The 23954-nt window shown below is 39.3% G+C and overlaps 1 protein-coding gene across 7 annotated transcripts in view; it reads left to right on the top strand.

The window, feature by feature from the left end:
• Positions 1-23954, top strand: part of Myo6 (myosin VI) — a 137404-nt gene that overhangs the window by 87945 nt on the left and 25505 nt on the right. For 6 of the 7 annotated variants that reach the window (XM_028756178.1, XM_028756180.1, XM_028756177.1 and 3 more), the window contains exons 15-23: positions 406-478; positions 2322-2449; positions 6070-6165; positions 6431-6604; positions 10643-10681; positions 13065-13158; positions 19857-19987; positions 20079-20156; positions 21857-21986. In XM_028756178.1, coding sequence (XP_028612011.1) covers positions 406-478; positions 2322-2449; positions 6070-6165; positions 6431-6604; positions 10643-10681; positions 13065-13158; positions 19857-19987; positions 20079-20156; positions 21857-21986 — 943 coding nt within the window. Of the gene's footprint in view, positions 1-405; positions 479-2321; positions 2450-6069; positions 6166-6430; positions 6605-10642; positions 10682-13064; positions 13159-19856; positions 19988-20078; positions 20157-21856; positions 21987-23954 lie in introns of those variants that run through there. The other variant, XR_003709834.1, reaches the window with a different exon arrangement.

Raw genomic sequence — 23954 nt, 5'->3', positions numbered from 1 at the left:
CCTGACATAGGTCATGAAAAGAAATATTTAAGCATGGGGGGGAAATGTTAGAACACATTAATTTAAGTTAAACTTATAGGTTACCTATATCATAAAAATTTGTCTCAAAATTATTTTAAGAAGAAACTGATTTATATAGAGAGAATATGTTTTCATGGAGATATTATTGATGTATCATTCTTTCTAATTATATGTATTATATTGCTATGGATTCTTTGTACCCATAGTTGGCTTCAAGTGTTCAAACTTAGTTTCATCTTTAGGAAGCCATTTAGGGCTATACTTGTTGGTAAAATCTTTTATATTTTAACCAGTAACGGAAATGACAATAAGAACACCAAAGTCTGGTGGCATTTCACGTTGCATGATATTTCCATGTTGATGACGATCATATTTGATTTACAGGAACAAGAACTGTATCAGAAAGAGGGCCTGGGTGTTAATGAAGTCCATTACGTGGACAATCAGGACTGCATAGGTATGGGTACTGCTATTCTGCCTTTGGGAAATATAGGGGAGACAATGGATGCATTTACTGGGAACAACTCTGTGTTCAATGAAACCACTGAACATCGTTAAAGGACATAGTTAAAGGACTTGGGACTGTGGTATTGGAGATGGGGTCTTTAGTAGTACACCTTGTCAGTTATTTGTCCTGGCAAGGCATCCTTGTCAGCTGGGTTGAAAGGTTTTCTAAGAATCTCTGATTATTGTGATACATATTTTACTACTCTGAAGGCTTTTGGGTGAACCAGGTAAAAGGGAAGCTGCATCATTCATGGAATAAGTAGACAACTATGTTGTCTGTTATGACAAAGTGCACAGTTTGGTGAGGTTTGCCAGGGCCTCTTAGTTCTGTTCTCTTCTGTGAATGGCAATGTCTCTCACTAACTGCTTTTGAAGTTGGCTTTTGAAGTTTCATGTCAAAGCTAGATAATACTGTAAAACAGGGGACCCTGCTTTTCTTTGAGTTTATCAATAAAGAAACCTTGTCCTACTTCTCCCCAGCACTCTTTGTCTAATTAACTAATTAATTAATGAATCAATTAATTTGAATGAATGTTTTGCGTGCATGTGTGTCTCTGAACCACATTCATACCTGGTATCCACAGAAGTCAGAAGAAGGCATCTGATTTCCTAGGACTAGAGTTACAGATGGTTGTAAATGCTGTGTGGGTGCTGGGAATTGAACCCCGTTTTAGCTATCAAGCCATCTCTCCATCTCCACTCACTCTATTTCTCTTCTTTTATACCCCATCTCTAAAGTCAAGTGTTGGGTAAGTCTAGGAATTGAAAGACCAATTTGATAGTGTGGTCACAATTGTCTAGACTTTGCCAGTATAGTGTAGAGTAGGAGGCTGTGTCAGTGTAGCCTTTCAAAGTCTTCCCTGTTCTCCCCTGCTCTGCTCAGCATCCTTTTAGCCACTGTGTCTTTTCTCACCTCTGGGCATTGACCATGAGGATGTTAATCTGCCTGGAATCTTTGCTTGTCTGTTGATCCATTTGCCCACTTCTTTCTCATTCAGTAGCTACCTGAATACTTTTCAGTACAGCTTAGGTCAGCATGTTCATTGTCTTCATCACCAATTTTCAAAGAAGTTCATTTTCTTATTGAACCTTGGCTTCTCGTTCTGTGTTCTGGAACTATTCTAGCCTATATAATCTATATCTATGTCTGTCTGTCTGTCTGTCTGTCTGTCAGTCAGTCTGTCTGTCTGTCTGTCTGTATGTATGTATGTATGCATATAGCAAATTGGTATAACTTGCTGAGCCCATTTCACTACTTGTATGTATATGGTTTCAAGGCTGACCATTTTGCAGTGGACAACCAATAAGGGGCTTATGCCTGAGAGAGGCTAATTATCTATCTTCCAAAACTCACTAGTTGCCTATAGTTCTTCATCTAGGTGTGGGACCACATGAAATTTCCCCTGTCCACATTAATATGTCTATTGATATTGCCATTGTTCTGGTCTTTTCATACATTCATTTCTAGGAGAGACAGGTTTATAGCAGGATTCCTGGTATTCTGGCTCTTACAATCTGTCACATCCTTCTGTGATGTTCCTGGGGCCATGAATGCATGAGCTGATGAGTCACTTTCTTTGGGAAGTTGTTTCCCCATAACCTATATTAAAACTATGGTGTTACCCTGAAATAAATGACCATATTTGAAATGAAAATTCTCCCATTTCTAGATGGCCTTCTACAGAAAAAGTTCATGATTATCTCTTATAATCCAAATACTTTTTGAAGCCAATGTGTAAATTTTCTTTAAAGTATTATTTCATCACTATGAATATTTTGATATCTTAAAATAGATTTAATTGAAGTGAAATTAGTGGGAATCCTGGATATTCTGGATGAAGAAAATCGTCTTCCCCAGCCGAGTGACCAGCACTTTACATCTGTGGTTCACCAGAAGCACAAAGACCATTTCCGGCTAACTGTGAGTTTGCCATTCTAAAACGGAGGTTCTACTGAGAAGAGAAATCATTAGGCTAGCAGTTGCACTAGATTTCAGATGTAGTTAACCACGAGAGTCATAGTTATCCAAAGACTTGAGCAATTAGATTATAACCAGCAAACATTGTCTTTAGATGGGTATAACATTATGTGTGTGAGTGTTTGTGTGTATGTGTGTTTATGTGCATGGATCTCCGCATACATATTTGATGATAAAGTTTTAGCCTAGTGCAGTAGCTCATGCAGCCAGAGAGGGAAATGGATACCGAATTGTTAGGGAGATTAGGTAGCATAAAGGGAAGAGGAGACAAGGCAAACAATAAAAATAAGTGAGAGCGAGCCTTTACCGAAGCCCAGATTGCTGAAATGCTGTTGGCTCTTGAGTCCTGGTGGCAGTGGAAGTGGAGCGGTTCTCTGGGAACCTGGTGTTTGTGGCTGTTAAACCGTTTTCTGTGTTCCTCCAACTCTGTGCTTCTCCCTCCACTCAGTCATTGTCTCCTGAGGTAGCACATAGTTTCACCCCTAAGTGCAGAACGATCCTGACCAGCACAGGAGTACTGACTTCAGTTTCAGTCACAAAGGTAGATGCTGCCTCATGTTGGAGAGACTAGCAGTGGGACTCTCCCCACTTCCCTCAAAAGAAGACACAACAAGAAACTAGAGAAGCTACTCAGAATCGCTTAGAGGGTTGAGGGTACGAGTTGGCAAATGCCTCCATTAACAGTGTGTGTTTTGAAGTTGTAAAATACGGTATCGGTCATTGCTTTGATAGGTCAGCTGCTTAAATGAATGGTAACAAATGTGCTCATTTCTATTTACTGTTAACAAAATAACAGTGCACACACACACCAGGTGCTACTAGAGGCCCCTATTAATATGTTAAAAGAGGCAAGGATAATTCAAAATTTAATTTAAAAAGTTGATAAAACATCAGTGGAGCCGGGCGGTGGTGGCACACGCCTTTAATCCCAGCACTTGGGAGGCAGAGGCAGGTGGATTTCTGAGTTCAAGGCCAGCCTGGTCTACAGAGTGAGTTCCAGAACAGCCAAGACTACACAGAGAAACCCTGTCTCGAAAAAACCAGAAAAAACAAAAACAAAAAACATCAGTGGAAGATAGATTCCCATGGCTGAAAACCTCATGTCTGGACCACAGAATCATCTGCTTCATTGACTTACAGTCTTACATATCCCTGATAGTTACCCCAATGCACGGTACTTTGGTGGAAAGAAACAAGACAATATGTATTCTCAATAAAACTTTTGCTAATTTTAAAGCTGTGTACCTAGTGTTGCTTGTTTATGTCTGTTTAATATGTGCCCGCTAATGCACGGTTGCCGGGCACATATCAAAAAACAAATCAATAAACAGAACTGTGACTAGAATAATCCCAGAGACTTGTAACTTAAAGACAGCAAGCTCAAGCAAAAAGAATGAGGTCTGGCGGCTTTTCTCAGGGAAAGCAAGCAATATCAAAGCAACACACCCAATTTACAGAGCCCGTTTGTTTTGCCGTGTGTTTTTGGGACTGAAGGTGATGGTCATTCATGGAGACTTGGCATTGTCTGAGTGCTTTTACTTGAATGATTTCATTTAATTGTATTAGTACGCTCGTTTTACAGATGAAAGACAGACAAGGGGAGATAAGTGAGTTGCCTGAGTGGTATGTGAGGATGGTGGATTAGGAGGCAGGTGAGGTGGTGTGGCCACAGAGACCCTGTTCTGGCTCCTGGGTGATGGTACTTCTTCTTTTCAAAGAGCTCAGACCTGGGCTCCCATGGCTTAGTCTTTCCATTTTAAATGATACTCTCTCCTTCAGCCTGGGTTATTTTTAGAGACATAAGTGATCACACATGTGAAAGTATTTTGGAAAGTTTAAATAATCCAAGTATGAAATACTGTAATTAAGTGTTAAGGCTCAAGGAAATGGTATAGTTTCCTTGAAGTGGTTTCAGGCTCGTTGTGTAAAATAAACGTATGGTTGGTTTGAGATACCAGAAGTGTCTTGTGCTGACCTCTACACTTGGGAATCATTCATTTAAAACTCCCCCAGCCCCCAGTGATTCTAATAAGCATTAAGATTGAGCTTTAGAAATAGGTGGTAAATTAAAAATATTAATGTTTTATGTTCACTTTTAAATGAAGTTTTATTTTAAAAAAAGGATTTTATTTTTATGTGTCATCATGGCAGTGCCAGCAGAGTTCAGCAAAAGATGTTGGGTCACTTGGAATTGCAGTGGTTTTGGGCTGCCAGACATGGTTCCTGGAAACTGAGCTCAAGTCTTCTGGAAGAGCAGGAAACACTCTTTTTTTTTTCTCCATGAATTTACTTATATATTCACTTTACATCCTGGTCACAACTCCTCCCTCCTCACAAATACCTCCCTTCATTATCCCCTTCCCTTCTCCTCTGAGGAGAAGGGAAAGCTGTCCCCCCACCTCCCTTGGGTACCACCTCATCCTGAGACATCAAGTTGCAACAGGACTAAGCGAATCCTCTCCCACTAAGGCCCAACCAGAAAATCCAGCTAGGGGTAGATAGGGGATCCACAGACAAGCAACAGAGTCAGACACAGACCCCTGCTCGCCAATTTGTTAGGGAACCCTCGTGAACACCAAGCTGCACATCTGCTACAAAAGTTGGGGGGGGCTAGGTCCAGCCCATGCATACTCTTTAGTTGGTGGCTCAGTCTCTGTGAGTCCCCACAGGCCCTGGTTGGGGCCTAGTTGACTCCGTAAGTCTTCTTGTGGTGTTCTTGACTCCTCTGGCTTGCTCAGTCGTACCCCCATTTTCTCACAAGACTCCCTGAGCTCTGCCTGATGTCTGGCTGTGGGCCTCTGTATCAGTTTCCTTCAGCTGCTGGATGAAGCCTCTCAGAAGACAGTTATGCTAGGTATCTGTCTGCAAGCATAGCATATTTCTATTAATGATAATTAATAGTGTCAGGGGTTGGCTTTCTCCCATGGGATGGATGGGTCTCTAGTTCGACCCGCTATTGTTGTCTATTTTCTCAATCTCTGCTCTGTCTTTATCCCTGTGCATCTTGTAGGCAGGACAAATTTGGGGTTGAAAGTTTTATGGGTAGGTTATGTCCCCTTCCCTCCACTGGAAGTCCCGCCTGGCACACATGTGTATGTATTTTGTGTATGTCATTCATGTATGTATATATGTTTTCTGTGTGGTATTTATGCATGTGTACATATTTTGTGTGTGATAGGCATACATTGTATGTATATTTTGTGTGTGGCAGGCATGTGTGTATGTTTTATGTGTGACAGGCATGTGTGTATGTTTTATGTGTGGCAGATATGCATATGTGTATGTTTTGTGCAAAGAGGCGGGTATATGTATATTTCCTGTGTGGCAGGTGTACATGTATGTATGTTTTGGTCTTATACCAATTTTTTTCCACTAAGATATAACCAAATTTGATTAGATTCTACAAGTACTTTAAGGTGTTTTTGATATTTAAAAGTACTATGATTATGAAAAATGTGAAAGTTCCCTTATGATTTTAGGTACTTTGCATCTGTAGTCATCTAAGGAGTCACTGACAGTCTTCTTGGTAACACTGTAACTTATATGTGTACTTTCCCCCTCAGATTCCCAGGAAATCTAAGCTGGCGGTCCACAGGAACCTTAGAGACGATGAAGGCTTTATCATCAGGCACTTTGCAGGGGCTGTGTGCTATGAGACAGTGAGTACAGCATTACTGAGGAGAAAGCAGTCGGTGCTGAAACTACCCTCTGCAGTACAGTAGTGTCTGGCTGGTTAGACTTAGCCTTAAAAATTCGGTTCCTTGGTACTAGTCACCCTTAAAGTGCTGAATACACATCATGTATTCAGACAGCGTGGGCATGGGACGTTTGTGTTGTCTTAGGAAACAACATGGGACAGACAGAGTTCAGGTAGGGTATATTTACCACAGTACAGATAGAAACATTTTATTTTATTTTTTTCAGACCCAGTTTGTGGAGAAAAATAATGATGCACTACATATGTCTCTTGAATCCTTGATATGTGAGTCCAGGGATAAGTTTATACGGGCATTATTTGAGTCATCCACAAATAACAACAAAGATACGAAACAAAAGGCTGGAAAACTTAGCTTCATCAGCGTGGGAAACAAGTTCAAGGTATTTGTGCTAAATAACTTAATCACTGGGCTTTTTTTGTTGTTGTTGTTGTATTTAAGATTAAAAAAAGAAAAAAAAACATTGTTTTATATTGTAAAGTAGATCACGGAAGTGCCACAGGTATGTCTCAAGAAAAGACCCTGTGTTATTGATACTGTAAGATCTAACTGTAGTCCTAGTTAACTGAGTGTACAGAAATGCTTATATTTTCAGGCCGTGTTCCTACACTGCGTATCTGATTGATTCTCCTGATGTTCTTGCTTCCACATACTGCCTGCCTTCAAGTCTCCTCTTTCCCACGTGTTTTCTGTTTCCTTCCTTGTTCAGCAGTTTGGTTTAGCTGCCATAGTTGAGCTCGGGATGGCTAGAGAGGACTAGTTGAGGAGTGAGGAAAAGCAGGCACAGCCAGGGGCCTCAGGTAAATGAGCATCTTCACAGACTCTGATTCACAGCATGGCTGCTATGCTAAAGAGCCTGTCTCAAGGGAATGGTCCAGTTTGTAATTCATTTCCATGCGTTTTCTCTCATGGCATCATGGGCATGCATATTACAGTAAAACATGATTGACGCTTTTGATAACCTTTATAAAAGAGAAGTGCTCTCCCTGGTGTGGCAAACTCTTCAATTTGCTGATCTAACTTTAAGGAATAATTTGTTTTTATCAATCTTGAATCAAAATTAATTCTTTGAGGTCTAACAAGGACTATTTTAAAAGAAGGTGTGTTTTAGTGATAGAATGCTATTAATCACTTGTAATTATTGTTTAGTATAAAATTAAAACCTTAATAAATTATTACAATGCATAGACTAAAGAAATGCAACTAAATTCTCTCTAAATTTCCACAAAGTATCATTATATTTCTTATACAACTGCTCTTTGCCTTTTGAAAGGTATACTTAAATATTTAAAATGATATAATTAGGAAGAGTATATTTACGTAGAGCAGTGTGTTTCATTCTTCCTAATGCTTCGACCCTTTAATACAGTCCCTCATATTGTGGTGATCCCACCCATAGCATTATTTCCATTGCTACTTCATAACTAATTTTGATATTGTTATAAATTGTAATGTAAATATCTGATATGCAGCATATCTAATACTTTATTCCCGGGGGGGGGGGTCGAAACCCACAGGCTGAGAACCACCAATGTAAAGAGATCTGTGGTGCTTACTAGTAGCAGAAACCTTCTCAAATCCCTTTCTAGTTGAAATGGGTCTTGAACTGGGCTTGGTGACACAGGCCTCTGATCCCAGCTCCGGGGATGAAGAACTAGGAGGAGGATTTAGATTTCAAGGCTGGTCTCTGGTACCTGGATCAAGATCAGCCAGAGCTATGTGAGACCCTGTCCCAAAGCCAACAGCCAACCAAAAAAGACAAACAAAAAGAAAACAGAAAGAATTGACATGGATCCTAAATATCAAATTTGACACTTACATGTCTAAAAGCTATGTTTCTTTTTAAAAATTTTAAAATGTAAATATAGAAGAAATCACTTTTAGATAGCAGAATTTGTTTAAAAATGTATTGATTATGAGTCATTAATATACTCAGTGAGCAATATTTTTTTATGTAAGATTTTTCCATTCCAGATTAAACACTTAAAAACAAGTTGGTTTGAAAATAGCATGTTGGCAAGCTGCGGCGTCATGGCTCCTGTGGTCCCAGGTGACTCAGGAGACCAATGAAGGAGGATCCTGTGAGTGTAGGCATTCAGAGCCAGGCTCTTATATAAATATAGTGCTAATGCTAGTAAGAATGTATTTAAAATGATAGATATCATAAACATCATTTTATTTGGAGGCTTTTAATACATTGTAACTGTTCATATATATAACTTATCTACATTTTGCACTGACTGCTGAAAATTCTCAGTGAGTGATATGAACAATATATTCCACATACATTTTTCTCTGATTTGCTTTAAAATGAAGTCTTTTTTATTTTTATTTTGAAACAGGGCCTCATTATGTAACCCTTACTGGTCTGAAACTCACAATATAGACCAGGCTGACCTTGAACTCCCAGAAATCCACCTGCCTTTGCCTCCTGAGTGCTGGGATTAAAGGCATGTGCTACCATACTGGGGTGATATGGAGTCTTAATAGGACTCTTCACTTTAAACATACTTCAGTAGCTCATTGAATTAAACTTGAGCTGTGTAAACAAACAGAAAGCAGACTCTTTTCCAGTCATTTTCCACCAAGTGAAAATTTAAGGTTATTAAAAACATAATAATTTTACTGGTAGTATTTTAGAAAAAGTAATTTTTAATATAATTTTTCTATTACAAACACAAATATTTGTGTCTTAAAAAAAAACAAACCATAAAGGGCTGAGAGAGCGATGGCTTAGAGGTTGCATGTGCACTCTTGTAGGATATCCAAGTTCTTCCCCAAGCACTCACATCAGGCGGGTCACATGCACCTGTAACTAGTTCCAGAGAATCCAAAGCCTCTGCCTCCGAGGGCAATTGCACTTGTGACATGCACTCATGAATACATAATTGACGTCAAATCTCAAAATAATTAAGTAAATTATGCAAAAGAAGCCTGATTTGCCAAGAGTCCTTCCTTCTTCTGGGTGTGGCTTTGTGCTGATGAGCATCCTTTTCTGATTTCTCAGCGGCTGCTGTTTACTTTTTGCTTCCACTCTTCTGACTTTATCCCCCATTTTAGGGGAGGACAAAATACCACACTTGTCTATGGATTAAAAATGAGTGGATGTGTAACCATTGCTTTCTTTACAAAGAGGTTCTTGACTTGCTTTTCAGTTGTTTGAGGTATTGACTGATGTTGGCTTCTGTCAACTGGTTTTGTGCATGTGACTGTATTCTTCAGTCCCATGACAAATTCATTTATTCTGATATCAAGTAGCTTCATAGTAAGAGAAGGAACTTGGATGTCTGGGCTTTGCCATTGCTAGCTCTATGCTCTTGGGCATATTGTTTCTCTCCCTAGATCTTAATATCTGTATAATAAGCCCAGTAATCTACTTTTAATTAGGTTAATTGTATTGTACTCTTCATCAGATTAAATATAACAATACTCAGGAAAAGCTTTCTTTGAGCAGTGCCTCACTCACAGAAAAACATTCAGCAATGTTCAACACATTACTATTAATTACAGCTATGCTCAACACATTATGTTAATTTAAGAATTAGCATCTTAATTTGTATTTTCAAAGTAGTATAATAAGCATTTCAGCATAAAATTACTTTGTAGAATACCAAAACAAACAAGATTTAAGTGCACTGAACCAGGGCAAATTATAATCAGTGTTCTGGAACTAGGAAAGCGTGGTAACTGTAATCATTGTGAAAAGTTTTTAAAGAAAATTGAGGTTTTTTCTGTTGTTGTTTGGTTTTTTCGAGACAGGGTTTCTCTTTATAGTCCTGGCTGTCTTGGAATTTACTCTGTAGACCAGGTTGGCCTCGAACTCAGAAATCCTCCTGCCTCAGCCTCCCAAGTGCTGGGATTAAAGGCGTGCGCCACCACTGCCCGGCGAAAATAGAGTTTTAAAAGCACTTGAAATATATAACATTTTAAAATAGGAAAGGAAGTTTCTGAAACTACATTAGGACAGTTGTTTTGCTGTGGTGCATGGGCCCATCCTGATTTACAAATGGAGCTAGTTTTAAACACCAGGCTTCGTAGCATGCGACACGATGGTGCCTTATTTGTTACACACCTGGATATTGCACTGCAGCTTTCACACTGGGCATCCCCAGGATTGTCACAGGCTTTTACTCATCGCTTGCATAGTTGCCTTATTCATCCCATTTGTTAATGTGTCATAATCTGCAGCCTTAATTATGTAAGTCTCTGTAAATAATGTAAGTTATTGTCCTTGACATTTCATTATCTATTTTGCATGATGCTGCCTGTTCCAGAGTTTGTGTGCAGGGAGGTTGTTATAATATGTTAAATGTGGTTGTTTTTGCATGTTACTTTAGTCTAATAACAGACAGTTAATATTAATTTATCTCCACTGTATATTTTGACTTTCTAAAATAATCGTATTTTCTTTTCTTCCTAGACACAATTAAATTTGCTTCTGGATAAACTTCGAAGTACCGTGAGTACACTTAATAAGAAAATAGATTTTTAGTTGGAGCATCTATCTTCATCCTTCTGGTTCAGTCTACCTGACAGACCTTTTGTGAAGCAAGAATTATGAAGGACTTGCTTACCCTGTCTTGGTGGAGCTTGGCAGTAGACTTCCCTGGGTCTGTTTGTCCTTTCTGAGCAGCATTTTGTCTGTAGTTGAAGTCTGGACAATTCTCTGCTCAGTGGCAGCTTGCCACATTGAGGCAAATTCTAGATGCAAATTCCTGATGCTCGTTATCTTCTTTGAAATGGAATAGGATGCTGCCCAGAGCTGAGGTTTCTTAATGCCAGAAAGGTCTTAAATTAATAAAAACATCTTTAAATGCCAAAAAAGAGAAAGAACATTTTTTTAAAGATGGTCTTTTGAAACTATTATTAGTGGTTATCCAAGTAAATATGATTACCCTGGAATAATGGAAAGTATATTTTAAACCACATTCCCTTCCAAAGAGAAGCCAGTTTTTAGAGGACTAGAATTATTCTCAGTGCTAGATGTTTACCTGGTAGGCAGGAGGTTCAGGATGTCAGTCCCAGTGCAATCCAACCCCTCATCCCCATCCACACATATATATACCTAGCCATACAAACAGGTAGCTTTTAAGATGGTAAAAGCAAACGTATTTTAATATTAATGATAAACCATGTAATTATTATAGTAACATTCTTTAGACAGGACAGTGTGCTGCTATAGACAATAATGAACTTAATATTTTTGTCCTATATAAATGTCAAATTTATTACAAGTTCATCTTTTAACTGCGTTTTATTGACTCACTCTGGTATTTTTTTTCTAGTTGTTTTTGGTGGTGTTGGCATTGAACCTAGGATCTTGTTCATGCTATGCAAATACTCTACCACTAAGCTATACATTTGGCCCTTGGTTTTTTTTCTTCTATTTTTGGACAGGGTCTCCTCATATAGCTCAGGCTGGTCTCAATCTTGGTATGGAGCTCCCGGTGTCCCTGAGCTTGCAATCACCCTGTCTTTGCCTCAGTGTTCTGGGAATTACAGGTGTGACTTACTGTACTCTAGGGTTTTGACTGGAAAACAAACCCCATGTAGAAAGAAATTCTAATCTCCAAGTAAGGTGGTGCACACCTGGCAACCTCAGCAGCTGGGAGTCTGAGGTAGGAGGATTTTAAGTTTGGGACCAGCCTGGCCTTGCATAGTGAGAGCCTGTATTTAAAAAGCAAAATGAAAACCATGAATATGTGAGTTATAGAATAATTGTGATCCCAAGGAAAGGCTTACTTTTTATACAAACCACTGAGGTCAACTTGACTCTCCTCCTGAAGTACCAGCCGTTTTCAGCAGTCCTTGCTGATACTGTTTTGCTTACTGATGAAGACAACCTTTGGAGCCATCGAGAAAATCATGAATGTTCCGAGTCTCTAAAATATTTGACTCTTAAGACCATTGTGTAAACAATGATGTTGTTTTCTTTGAGAATTTCATACATGTATACAATGTTCACCTGGCACCCTTCCTCAGGAGTCAGGCATCTGTAAACATCAAGTCTGATGAGGAGGTTGTTTTATTTTCATTTCCCCATGAGTGCACGAGTGTAAAACGATGAGGTGATTTATTGATTTATAGAAACATGTCATCCAAGTGTCTGTGATGAGCATCATTACTGAAACACCTATTCAGTGTTGTAAGGGGGCTACTCCGAAGAAAAGCAGCTATTTGGATGTCTGCTACATTATCTTCAGTACATAGCACTTTCATTGTAATACAAACAGTATTTTTTCTGCTTTATTCAGCAAAATATGATCACTACATGGAAGCCTTTAAGTTTTTAAAAAATATTGCTAAACAAGCAAAACTTTAAAAGTACACAATGATGCTGTTTATTTTTAAAGTCGAACAAAAATACTGATTTATGTGTGTGTGTTGTTTGCTTACATTTTGGCCTAAATTTTAAACAGCGTTATGTTTTATTTCCCTTCCTAGCCTCTGTAGAGGCTGGAGATTGAGCTTAGTGATAGAATTTTTGTCCATGTGTGCAAGGCCTGGCCCTGGGAAACAGAAACCCAAACCCTCTGTGAGAAGAGTTAAACCTCAGAGTTCCTTGTTTAAATGTATTGAAATAGTTTGCAGTGGAAGACTTTTCTTTATTGATTTCTGACATTCAATACTAAAATGTCATTGTGCTAATATTTATTCATACTACAGAGATTAATTTAAAGGGTCAAATTATAGAAGTATGACAATAAAAAATTTAAGCTCCTTTATAATTATTTGTGTCATTTATTAACATTAATGTGCTGTGAAAGTTGGTGGTATTACTAGATACAGAAACATAAAGATGCTATATGTATCATCTTAAAAAGTATTTCTTATTCTCCCAGGGAGCCAGCTTCATCCGCTGTATTAAACCCAACTTAAAGATGACAAGTCACCACTTCGAAGGTGCCCAGATTCTGTCTCAACTTCAGTGTTCAGGTATCTCCATATTTTCAGTCTGTCACAATGTGTTTAGACAAACTTTCACCGTTACCTTCCTCATCTTCAAGTTCAACAAGATTCTTATGTTTCCCTTAATTCTGAACAAAGCACAGTGGGCAGATGACTTGAGCAACACTTACTTCTAGTTTCTATCAAGTAACATCATGGAAATACACTCAGTTGAGATATGTTCCTGGCAAACCTGCATCTCTCCACAGGCTGCTTCTAGCAGCTGCAGTCCACAGTAGTCCTCATTTCCCACACAACTGGACTAAGATGGGGTTGGTGTTCCTGATTTTCCTCCACCATTTGTGGGGGAAAAAATCAAAGCAGGATGAAGCCCTTGGGTTCTTTCATGAGTGTGGTTAATCTGTCCAGTCCAGCCCCAGCACCAGAACTCCAGGCAGTGACACTCTGCACATGCATCAGCGCAGCCATAGCTACTGCCTTGCACTTTCTGACCTCTTGGTTTGGTTCAGCTCAGGCCCTGCTGCCTTTCAAACCCTGATGTTCTTTCTCTGACACCTTATTCTGTTCCCCTCAGCCAATTTACAGTGAAACTGAAGTCTCTATAACTAAACTTTTTTCGAAGCCCTATACTTGATTTTGTACTAAAGAATCCTCCCCAGATGGGGCAAGCTTCAGATCTTGACATCTGACTCTTCTAACTCTTCTCACTAAACTTTAGCTGTTAAGAATTTAATCCAGCATTTTCTCCTTGTCTGTACAGGGTTGGTAGGCACCATTTAAATTAATGGCCACTAATATTTCAAGGTGTTAAAACCTCTTCTGCAATGTTCCCCTGCTCAGCATTTCTGTTTCTCTGTAGAGCCAGTTTGACCCCCTCCCCCAGGCTCCCTGCTCTCTTTAGAACTCTGAGCCTCTGCCTGCAGATGGCCTCTTCTCTTACCAAAGCCTTGGAGCTCCACCAGGATACTGCCAGGTACTTCATCCTGTCTGCATCCCCTTCAGGCCTGTCCCTGGTATAGTACCTTCCTGCCTCTCATCAGTCAGCAGTACTGAGTAAGAACTGGGCCAGGGCCCACGGGACAGGATGGAACGCCTTCATTTGCACTGAGACACACTAGACTCTCAGCTGTCGCTCACAGTGGCTTTCAGATTCTCTTCTCTTCCACTGTTCGCTCTACTTCCTTTTCTGTTTGCCACTTTGCTTTTGAGGCTTCTGTCTCCTGCCTTCCATTACTTCTGTAACCCCTGGCATTACCCAGTATGTAACCAGGAAATCGATGCTATGAGCTTTCTTAAGCATTTGAAATGTGGCTGGCAGGACTTCTGTAGAAGTGATTTTCAATTTTATTTAATACTGAAATATAAAACAGCTATGTGTGCCTAGTGCAGCTAAGGACCTATGGCTACTGACTGCTGTGTTGGATAGTGCAGCACATATTCTGTCTCTTTTTCAAGAACTGTGGTCTACACAGTGAGTGGAGTGGTGTTGCTTCCCAGCCCAAGCTGAGCCTGCTCTCACTGGCTTTCCTACTGCAGTCACCATGTGCCCTCCTGGCACCTGCTCAGTACATTGTGGATATGTGTAGCATTATCTCTTCACAGTCAGCTCTGACCATGTCTTCTTATTGCATGCAGCACTCTGATGGCCCCTGCTGAGCATCAGGGAGAAGAGTAGCATCCTGGTGCTATCTGTCCCTCTGTGTTCCTACTCCTGTCTTTGCATGCTTCTGTCTGTGCTACAGCCACACAGCCTTGTACTCACTGTTCTACATCCACATCCCACTGCAGGGCCTGTGTCTACTCTGCATCTTGTTGGGATATCTTTCCTTCATCTTTCATACATCAGGTAGGAACAGCTTCCTGTGAAAGCCAGCCTTGATCCTGGCTCTGGCTCGGGCTCGGTTTATGGCAGTGAGGTGTGGCACTTTGATTTCACAGCCATAGTTACAGATTTTATGTATACTTATATAAAGTATGACACTAATGTGCTGCCTACTGTGCTAAAGAGATGCCTGCTAGTACAATTATTTAAGGTTTCCCTCCAGGAACTGTCTGGTTTCTACTGTTTGTTTTTCTACTGTGTATTAGACTAACTCATCATTAAATAGAATGCACAGTCTATCGGATACAAAAGTTTATTTTTGATTAATTTAAAACAAATACTGGAAAGTCATATAATGAATGCTTGAGGTATTTCTGCATAGAATAATGACTCTTTTTGCACAGCTAATCACATTAATTTAAAAATCTTTTGCCCCTTAGAAATAGTGATCACGGGAGTGATCACAGGACTTGGTTTATTGCCTTGCTTGTTCTTTGACTATTTGTGTTTATTGTCTTGCTCGTTCCTTGACTATTTGCATCTATTGTATTGCTAGTTCCTCAACCTAGAACTGTCCTTTGTACTTGCATGTAATTAAAATGGTATAAAAGCAAAGAGGAGGAGGGATGGGATAGGAGGTGTTTATGGCAAGGGGATGGGGTGGGGAAAGGGGATAACATCTGAAATGTAAATAAATAAAATATCCAATAACAAAAAACAAAAGAAAATCTTTTGCATATACATTGCAGAGGAATCCCGTTTCTAACATGTTCTTAGTCAGGTGTCAGGTGTTACTTAATAACAACAGAGATATATTCTGAAAAACACAGTAGTTATGTTGTATGTTGTCTTTAAGATTTTTTTTTTTTTTACTTTGAATGTGTGACTTTTCCCTTTTAGGCTTTGTTTAGCACAACATACTGATCTCCACAATGAGCATCTAGCATCTGTTTGTCAAGTGAATGCAGCTGCAGTTGTGTGTGTTTAGATTAGCAGAGCGTGGCCTTACTAGTGTGTTATAGGATTCCTTCTTCTCGCAGAGTGTATGTCAGCACAGTTAGCTAAGTTGTAGCTTAACAGGTGACACCATTTCATTGTCAAAATTGTGACCAGTGCCAACCAAACCTTACCTTTTTTCCTATGAGCAGACCTGAGAACTAAATCCTTTTCTGGTCATTCATGAGCTCTAAGCCAGCCTGTACTATATAGCCACAAGCTAGGGCTGTAGCCTGAACTACATAGCCACAAGCTAGGGCTGTAGCTCAGTCCAGTGGTAGAATATTTGTTTAAGCACGTGAAAGGCCCTGGGTTCATGTAGCCGCCTGTGGCCACGAGTCAACTGGGTTCACCTGAAAGGGGGACGGAGGGCGAGAAGAGAAGAGATGAAGCCAAGATAAAGTTCTTTGATCAAGGCTCGATGCTTTAATGTTCAGCTCTCAATTTAAAGGGAAAGACCCTGCCCGAACCCTTCCTAGTTTCAGCAGGAGAGATGGTTGGGATAATCCGTTCTTGGTCACTCGGAGATGTCAAGGCAAGCTCAGCAGGCAGTTATTCTTCTAAGTTCCTGTAGCCGGCTGAACGTGCAGCCAAGGTGGGTAACTCCACCTAGGTGTCTATAGTCATGCAGCCAAGGTGGGTAATTCCACCTAGATCCTATTATTTGGTCTATTGTGGTAAACAAGGTCTCTCAGGCCTGTTCAAGGCTGGGGGAAGGACACAGGTTCAGTCCTTGGGACTACAAGGAAAACACCAGTGGTCTCTATGTGTTGCTTTAATTCATGTATATTATGTGATAGATATATTTTTATGCTGGATAGATAAATTCCAGCTCCCTAATTAATGTATTATATTATATTTTATGGGTGTAATACAATTGAATGAATAGATTTTTAAGTTATTTCTGTTTTGTTGTTGTTGTAAGCAGTGACAATAGGTATTGAGAAAATTGTGATTTAGAGTCATAAAAGTAGAAAGGATACAAAAGGGGAGTCTTTTCACGTTGTCATCTAGAACTGTTGCCTTGGCATCCATGCCCTCTTACAGAGCACACTGAGTTTGATTCTTTTTTTTTTTAGTCAAATAGACTAGTATTCAAACTATAGAAGTGTTGGTTTCTTAAGATTATTTTAAAATTAAGAACTCATGTATTAAAATTATATTCTCTTTTATAAATTTGAATTTGACCAACTGGAATTCATTTTGGCATAAGGAATAGAGTAAGGATATATTATTATTGTTTTTGTTTTCTACATATGCTACTCATATTTTCATATTTCATATTTTTAGCACTTCTAATTTCTTTAATATTGATTTAGTAACTGCATATATATATATAAGCTCTCATGGTAATGTAGTTAAAAGGTTTTTCACGGTGCACAGCTTGTAACAGATCACAGCAGACTAGACGGTTCCACAGAGGAGGTTTATTAAGAGAGTGGGAGAGCGAGAGGAGAGAGAGGAGTAGAGAGAGGGTAGAGGCCGGCCATGAACACGTGGAGAGAGGGGGGAGGGGAGAGGGCAACCTGCAGGCGCAGGTCAACTGAGAGGAGGGGGGGCAAGCAGCCCCTTTTATAGTGGGCAGGGCTACCTGCCTGTTGCCAGGTAACTGTGGGGTGGAGCATACCTTGCCGCTGCCAGGTAACTGTGGAAGTGGAGTTTAACAGATTACTAACAGTAGTTACCATGATAATGTACCTGTGCTGACCATTACTGCAGTTTTTATTTGGATTTTGTTTTTGCAGTGTTAGAAATTGAAGCCAGTGCCCCCTGAGCATGAGAGGTGTACCCTCCCACTGGGTCCCATCCCCAGCCTCCAGCACAGTATTTTTGGTTGAATATTCCCCTCACTGCCTTTTGACTTGTGTGCTCCCGTGTGTCAACACCAAGTCTGAGCATGGAAGCTGTTGGACTTTTTCTTTCTGTGATATTTAAGGTGCAGATACTATTTTGACCTTTCCATGTAGGCTTTTTTTTTTTCCTGCCTTAAAGACAATCATTTTAAGATATCAGTCTGGACTGCCCCACCTATCTATCCCATGTGCAGTCACCAAAGGCAAACACTGTTGTGGATGCCAGGAAGTACATGCTGACAGGAGCCTCTGCCAGAGCCTGACATATAAAGAGGCAGATGCTCACAGCCAACCATTGAACTGATCATGGGGTTCCCAATGGAGGAGTTAGAGAAAAGACTGAAGGAGCTGAAGGGCTTTGCAGCCCCATGGGAAGAGCAACAATACCAACCAACCAGAACTCCTAGGGTCTAAACCAGCAGCCTGGGAGCATACAGGGATGGCTCCAGCTGTATATTTAGGGGAGGATGGCTTTGTCGGGTGTAGGTGGGAGAGGAGGTCCTTGGTTCCTCCAAGGCTGGATGCCCCAGTGAGGGGGAATTCGAGGTCCAGGAGGTGGGGGTGAGTGGGTGGGTGGGGCCACACCTTCGCAGAAGCAGGAAGAAGAGGGATGGGGAAAGGGGATAACGTCTGAAATGTAAATAAATAAAATAGCCAATAAAAAATAAAAGAAGAAAAAGGAAAAAGATAGTCACACTTGAAATGGTCTAAAACATTTTTGAAATATAAAAGATACTTCATTCCCTACAAAAAGAAAAAAGAAAAAAAAAAGATAGCAGCTTAGTTTGGTTTCTATCATTGTGGTTAAGACCATAACCAAAAGCAACCTGAAGAAGGAAAGGGTTTACTTCACCTTACAAATCCCAGGTCACACTCAGTCACTGAGAGAAGTCAGGGCTGGAACTCAAGGTGGGAACTAGGAGGCAGGAACTGAAGCACAGATGGTGGAGGAGCACACTGTTTACTGATTTGCAAACAAGCCTTATACAACCCAAGACTGCAAGACCCCATATCCAGGGGCAGCACCACATGCTATGGCCCTCCAATATCAATCAAGAAAATGCCTCATAGATTTGCCTACAGGCCAATAGAGGCATTTTTTTTTCAAATGGTGTTCTCCCTTCTCAGATGACTTCAGTTTGTGTCAAATTGACTAACCAGGACAGATAGCTTCTACTAAAATTGCTATCTGGCAAGTATCAGGACAATGTAAGGGAGGACAAGAGAGCCAGACTCTCTTCTTCTGTAACTTGTATTGCCTGTCTGTTAATGCTGACCGGAAAAGTTCATGTTGGCTTGACCATTTATTAGAGTTAAATTAATACTTCATATTTATCCTATAGACTCAGATTCTCAACCAATAGATAAGTATTTTTTGAGAACTTAGCAGAAGCGGTCTTATTTTGAAGCTGGGGCTAGAAACTAAGACCTTGGACATGCAAGGCTAGTGAGCTACTTGGTAGTAGTAGTTCCAACCCAGTAAAAGTGTGTGTGTGTTGTGTATATGTGGTGTATGTATATGTGGATGTGGTGTGTGTATGTGTATATCTATGTGTGTGTCATGTGTGTATATGTGGTGTATATATGTGTGTGTGTGTGCTGTGTGTGCATGTATATGTATATTACACATGATATTTAAATAGTAAATTTTTCCCTTTTGCTTCATATTAGTTCTTGAAAAAAATGTAGAAATAGAGACTTTTTCAGAAATTTTACTCTAAAATTGCCTTAGGACTTAAAGTGATCAAATGCAGGACTTTGCTTTATGTACTTTTGTGGAATTTAGAAAGATACAAGTCATACTGGAGCCTTCTGGATGGACTGCCTCTGGGAAATGGTCAGCTGTGCTGATTTCACATTTCCTTGTGGCTTCTTTACTTGATAAATAAGCCAGGACTCACTGACTGGAGGTGTGATTTCTTGGTTCATCCTCACTGCTGATCCTCCATCCCTATAAGCTGACTTTTCATAAACTTGTAAAATTGATGGGTTACTCATATGTCACCCTGGAATTCCAAACTGTGACTGGAAATTATTTGTGCTCATGACTCTAGGTATGGTGTCTGTGTTGGACCTAATGCAAGGGGGCTTCCCTTCAAGAGCCTCATTTCATGAACTTTATAACATGTACAAGAAGTACATGCCAGAAAAACTTGCAAGATTGGATCCAAGGCTATTTTGTAAGGTATAAATGCCGTTTCAATAGAAATTTCTTAGCAACAAATCTTTTCTACTAATTTGTAGTTGAAACTCAACTTTTAAAACTTGTTTTTCAGGCTCTTTTTAAAGCTTTGGGATTAAATGAAGTTGACTACAAGTTTGGGCTAACAAAAGTATTTTTCAGACCTGGCAAGGTAAATATATATGATAGTTGGGCTTCGTATGTATATTCTTAGTTATTAGTGATTTATATTATCACAACATTATATGAAATAGCATGAGATTATGTTTCTACTCACACAGGTTTCCTGTTTGGGGGTGTTTCTTATTCTGGGTTTAAATTATAGTTTTAATCAATATTGGAATCAGAGGATTGTTTAATTTTTTTTAAATAAGAACTAACCAAAACTTTCTAACATTTTAAATAAGTTGAAACCATTTCTAGAATACTTTAATAATGGGCCAGATAGATAGCTCAGCATGTAACCCAAGCTGTCACAGAATTCTCTATCTAAATTAGCCCAGACTCCTAAATGCCAGAACTATAAGCATGTACCAGCTTGCTTAGTAGGTGTCGTAGTATGTTGGAGTTTCCATTGTGAGAAGGTTTCACTGGAGTGTGGTAAATACATAAAGCATATGAAGCTCGATTGGAGTTTGTACTGATTGTTGTCAAATTTGACAATGAAGAAATGTATGAACACTACATACATTCGATTGTTTGTTAGGCTAACATAATACTGAATTTGTGAATTGTGATATTGTAGAATACTTCATCGCTAACTGTATTCAGTACGCAAACACCTAAGGCAATTCACAAGTGTTAATAATACCACTTCCATGTTCCTAACATTCGAAACACTGACTATATAATTATTAAATAGAAATAATTATATCCTTATAATTGTAAATATAATTATTTCAGGTAATAGTTGCACTAGTCAACTATCTCTAGTTTCTCAAGAATAAGGTAATTATAATAAATCTAATTTCACAGTTTTGAGCACAAGATGAAAACACGCAATTGCGTTACTAGTCTGAGGTGTCTTTGTCACAGAACCTACACCATTTCCTGAAAAAAATGAAGAGAAAAAGGAAACATAGGTGTTGATAGCTGGCTTCGCATTACTTTGTGTTATTTCTCATAAATTCAACCTATCTCTTGCTCCAGTAGCTGGATAGAGAGAACTTGGGTTATTTGTCTATAGAAAGATGCAAAAGGGTTGTTGGAAGCTTAAAGCAAGCAGATTCAGAGATGCATAGTCTTGTTATACTACCTTTAAGATTTTTATGATTGAAAACTTGTTTTGTTGATTGGCATATAACACCTTTAACACTGCAGTGTGACATTTGGTGAAGAATGGAAATAATTCTTGAATTTGATGGTAAATAGAAGAAGTATTTCATTTACGTGGTCTATCTCTTAGTAGTAATTTCCTATTTTTGTCTAAAATGAGTGTTAGGAGAGACAGTACTTTTGGTGGCTCCCCTGCTGTAGGTGACCTTAACTTTTTGAGCATGAATTTCTGAGAATATCATGAATTGGTTTAGACATGTTGGCCCATTTAACATTTTACCTCAAGTATTTTTACCAATTTTCTGTAATCAGTCATTTAAGAGGGGTTTTTTATACCTATTTTTGCTGCTACTTAGGAATAAATAAGTATTCCTTCCTACCTTCCAAAAAAATTGATGAGGGAAAGACAGAAGGAAAGGACCATGACATGTGGTTAAATTTGTTTAAGTTTTCTGTATACTCTGCTAAGATATCCCTGGAATTGGCTTTGAATCATTTTCAGGAAGTTATATTTAGGATTTGAAATTCATGTAGTTATTTTTCTCTATTTGAACACATTTACCCTTTAATGCTGAGACTAAATTACCTGACTCCTAGTTTGCAGAATTTGATCAGATTATGAAGTCTGACCCTGATCACTTAGCAGAGTTGGTGAAAAGAGTCAATCTGTGGCTAGTCTGTAGTCGCTGGAAGAAAGTTCAGTGGTGTTCACTGTCAGTCATCAAACGTAAGTATTTCCTTCTGGCATAGAAGCTCTTTTTTTAATTCCAGTGCTTGGGAGGCTGAGGTAGAAGAATCAAGAGTTTTAAGGTGTGGGGTTGGAGAGATGGCTCAATGGTGAACAGCACAGATTACTCTTTCAGAGGACTGAGGTTTGATTCCCATCACCCACAGCTGTGTGTAACTTAATTCTAGGGAATTCAGTACCCTCTTCTGGCTTCTGCGGGTATTGCATGTATCAGGTGCTCAGGCAGGCAAAACATCCATACACGTAAAAGAAAAACAAAGAGTAAGTTCAAGACCTTCCTTGAATTGCAACTTTGTCTCAGTAACAACAACAACAACAACAAAACTTCTCACCAAACTATGTCTTATTTAACACCAAGATTTGTTACTTTGGAAGTGAGGTGGTTGTAGATGCTACTGGGTAGCTTTGGTTGCTCTTGAGTCTTGTGAAATGGTTCCCAATACCTAATCTAACATTGTAGACTTATTTTTAGTTTTTGAAGATCTGATGACATTTACTATCTGAGATATGTTTAGGGATGTTAATTTCAGCATGTCCTAAGCAAACAGAATTTACTCTCTTCCTTCTCCCCGAGTTCTTTCCTTGATTCCCTGCACCTCCCCATGTTCTCAGATTTTAACTGAAACCATTCTCTCTCTGCCTAAATGGTATCTACCTTAGACACTCTCAAGAGATGATCTATTCTGTCTCTGTGTCTGCTCCTGTCTGGGAACCCTCTCTCACCCCCAGTCCATTTCATTTGAAGTGCTGTGTATTGAACTCTGGGCCTTCCAGATGCTAAGCAAACTACCCCTGACTGGATGTTGTCTTTCTTTTCAAGCATCAATAGTTATGAAATGATGTGGGTCTTACCTTCTGGTAGTATAATCCTTTATTCTCATTGGCAGTACTTTAGTGGGGCCTCTTTTGTCCCTTACATTCTAACTTTATTAGCTCTCAAAACTGTTTGCCAGCTCCCCACCCTCTTTTCTTTTCTAAACCAAAAGGATTTCCTAGTTTTCCTTCAATGACTAGCAGAGTTTGAACTCTCAGTCTGCCTTTCTAGACCATAGTGGGATTTCAACTTATCTTTGCAGCCTCTCCTGTTCCTCCCCTCTTGGACTCTGCTCTTCAGTACACTGGAGCGAGCTGAGTTTGAGTGTATTTCTGACAGATTATGACAGCTGCTTATATCTGGTCTAAAACATGAGTGAGTGCAAAATATTTTGGATTTCTTGAAGGTCAGTGGTGAAAGCTTAATGGTTGGGAGCTATGTGGAAATCAGTCACCATGTCCCTCATCCAGACTACCTGAAATAGTTTTGTGCATTAGGGAGGATTCAGAAGATGAATCTTTACTAACAGAAGAGTAAAATTCACTGGGTCTATCACAAAGGAACTAGGCACATTATTATTGAGATCTTTTGTTAGACAATAGTGTATATTTATAAAAATACTGTAATAAAGAAACAAGACAAGAGAGCCTCATTCCTTATCATTTTCCAAGTAAGATATAAGCGTTTTTTGACCAAGCCAACTCAGTCAATAGGTTCTCCAGAGAGGGAGTGAGGATTAAAAAGAAAAAGACACTGTAGCATGACCCCAGCCTGTTTTTCGACTGTTTTGGTTTTTTTTTTTTTTTTTTTTTTTCTTTTTTTTTTTTTTTTTTTTTTTTTTACAGTCTGCTTTTATATCATTCTAGGTACATACAAAGAATATGGTCAGTGCTAAGTCATAAACAAAGTAGTTAAGGAACAAACCAAGTGTAGACAGGGTAGGTAAGGAGTAAACACAGCATAGACAGTAAGCATGGGAAGGTCCCATGTTTACTGTATTTAGGGTCTTAAAAAGACCCATCAAGATACAAAGAACACATTCCTCAGCTGTATTCATCTTGAGTCTACTTCCTTGGCCTAGCTCAAAGTCAAATTTCTGCCTGAGCCTACTTCTTTGCTCTAGCTCAGAGTCA

Source organism: Grammomys surdaster, unplaced genomic scaffold (genome assembly GCF_004785775.1).
Source record: "Grammomys surdaster isolate TR1022 unplaced genomic scaffold, NIH_TR_1.0 126113, whole genome shotgun sequence".
Taxonomy (NCBI): Eukaryota; Metazoa; Chordata; class Mammalia; order Rodentia; family Muridae; genus Grammomys; species Grammomys surdaster.
The sequence above is the reverse complement of the archived record's forward strand: the minus strand, read 5'-3'. Positions and strand labels throughout refer to the sequence as shown.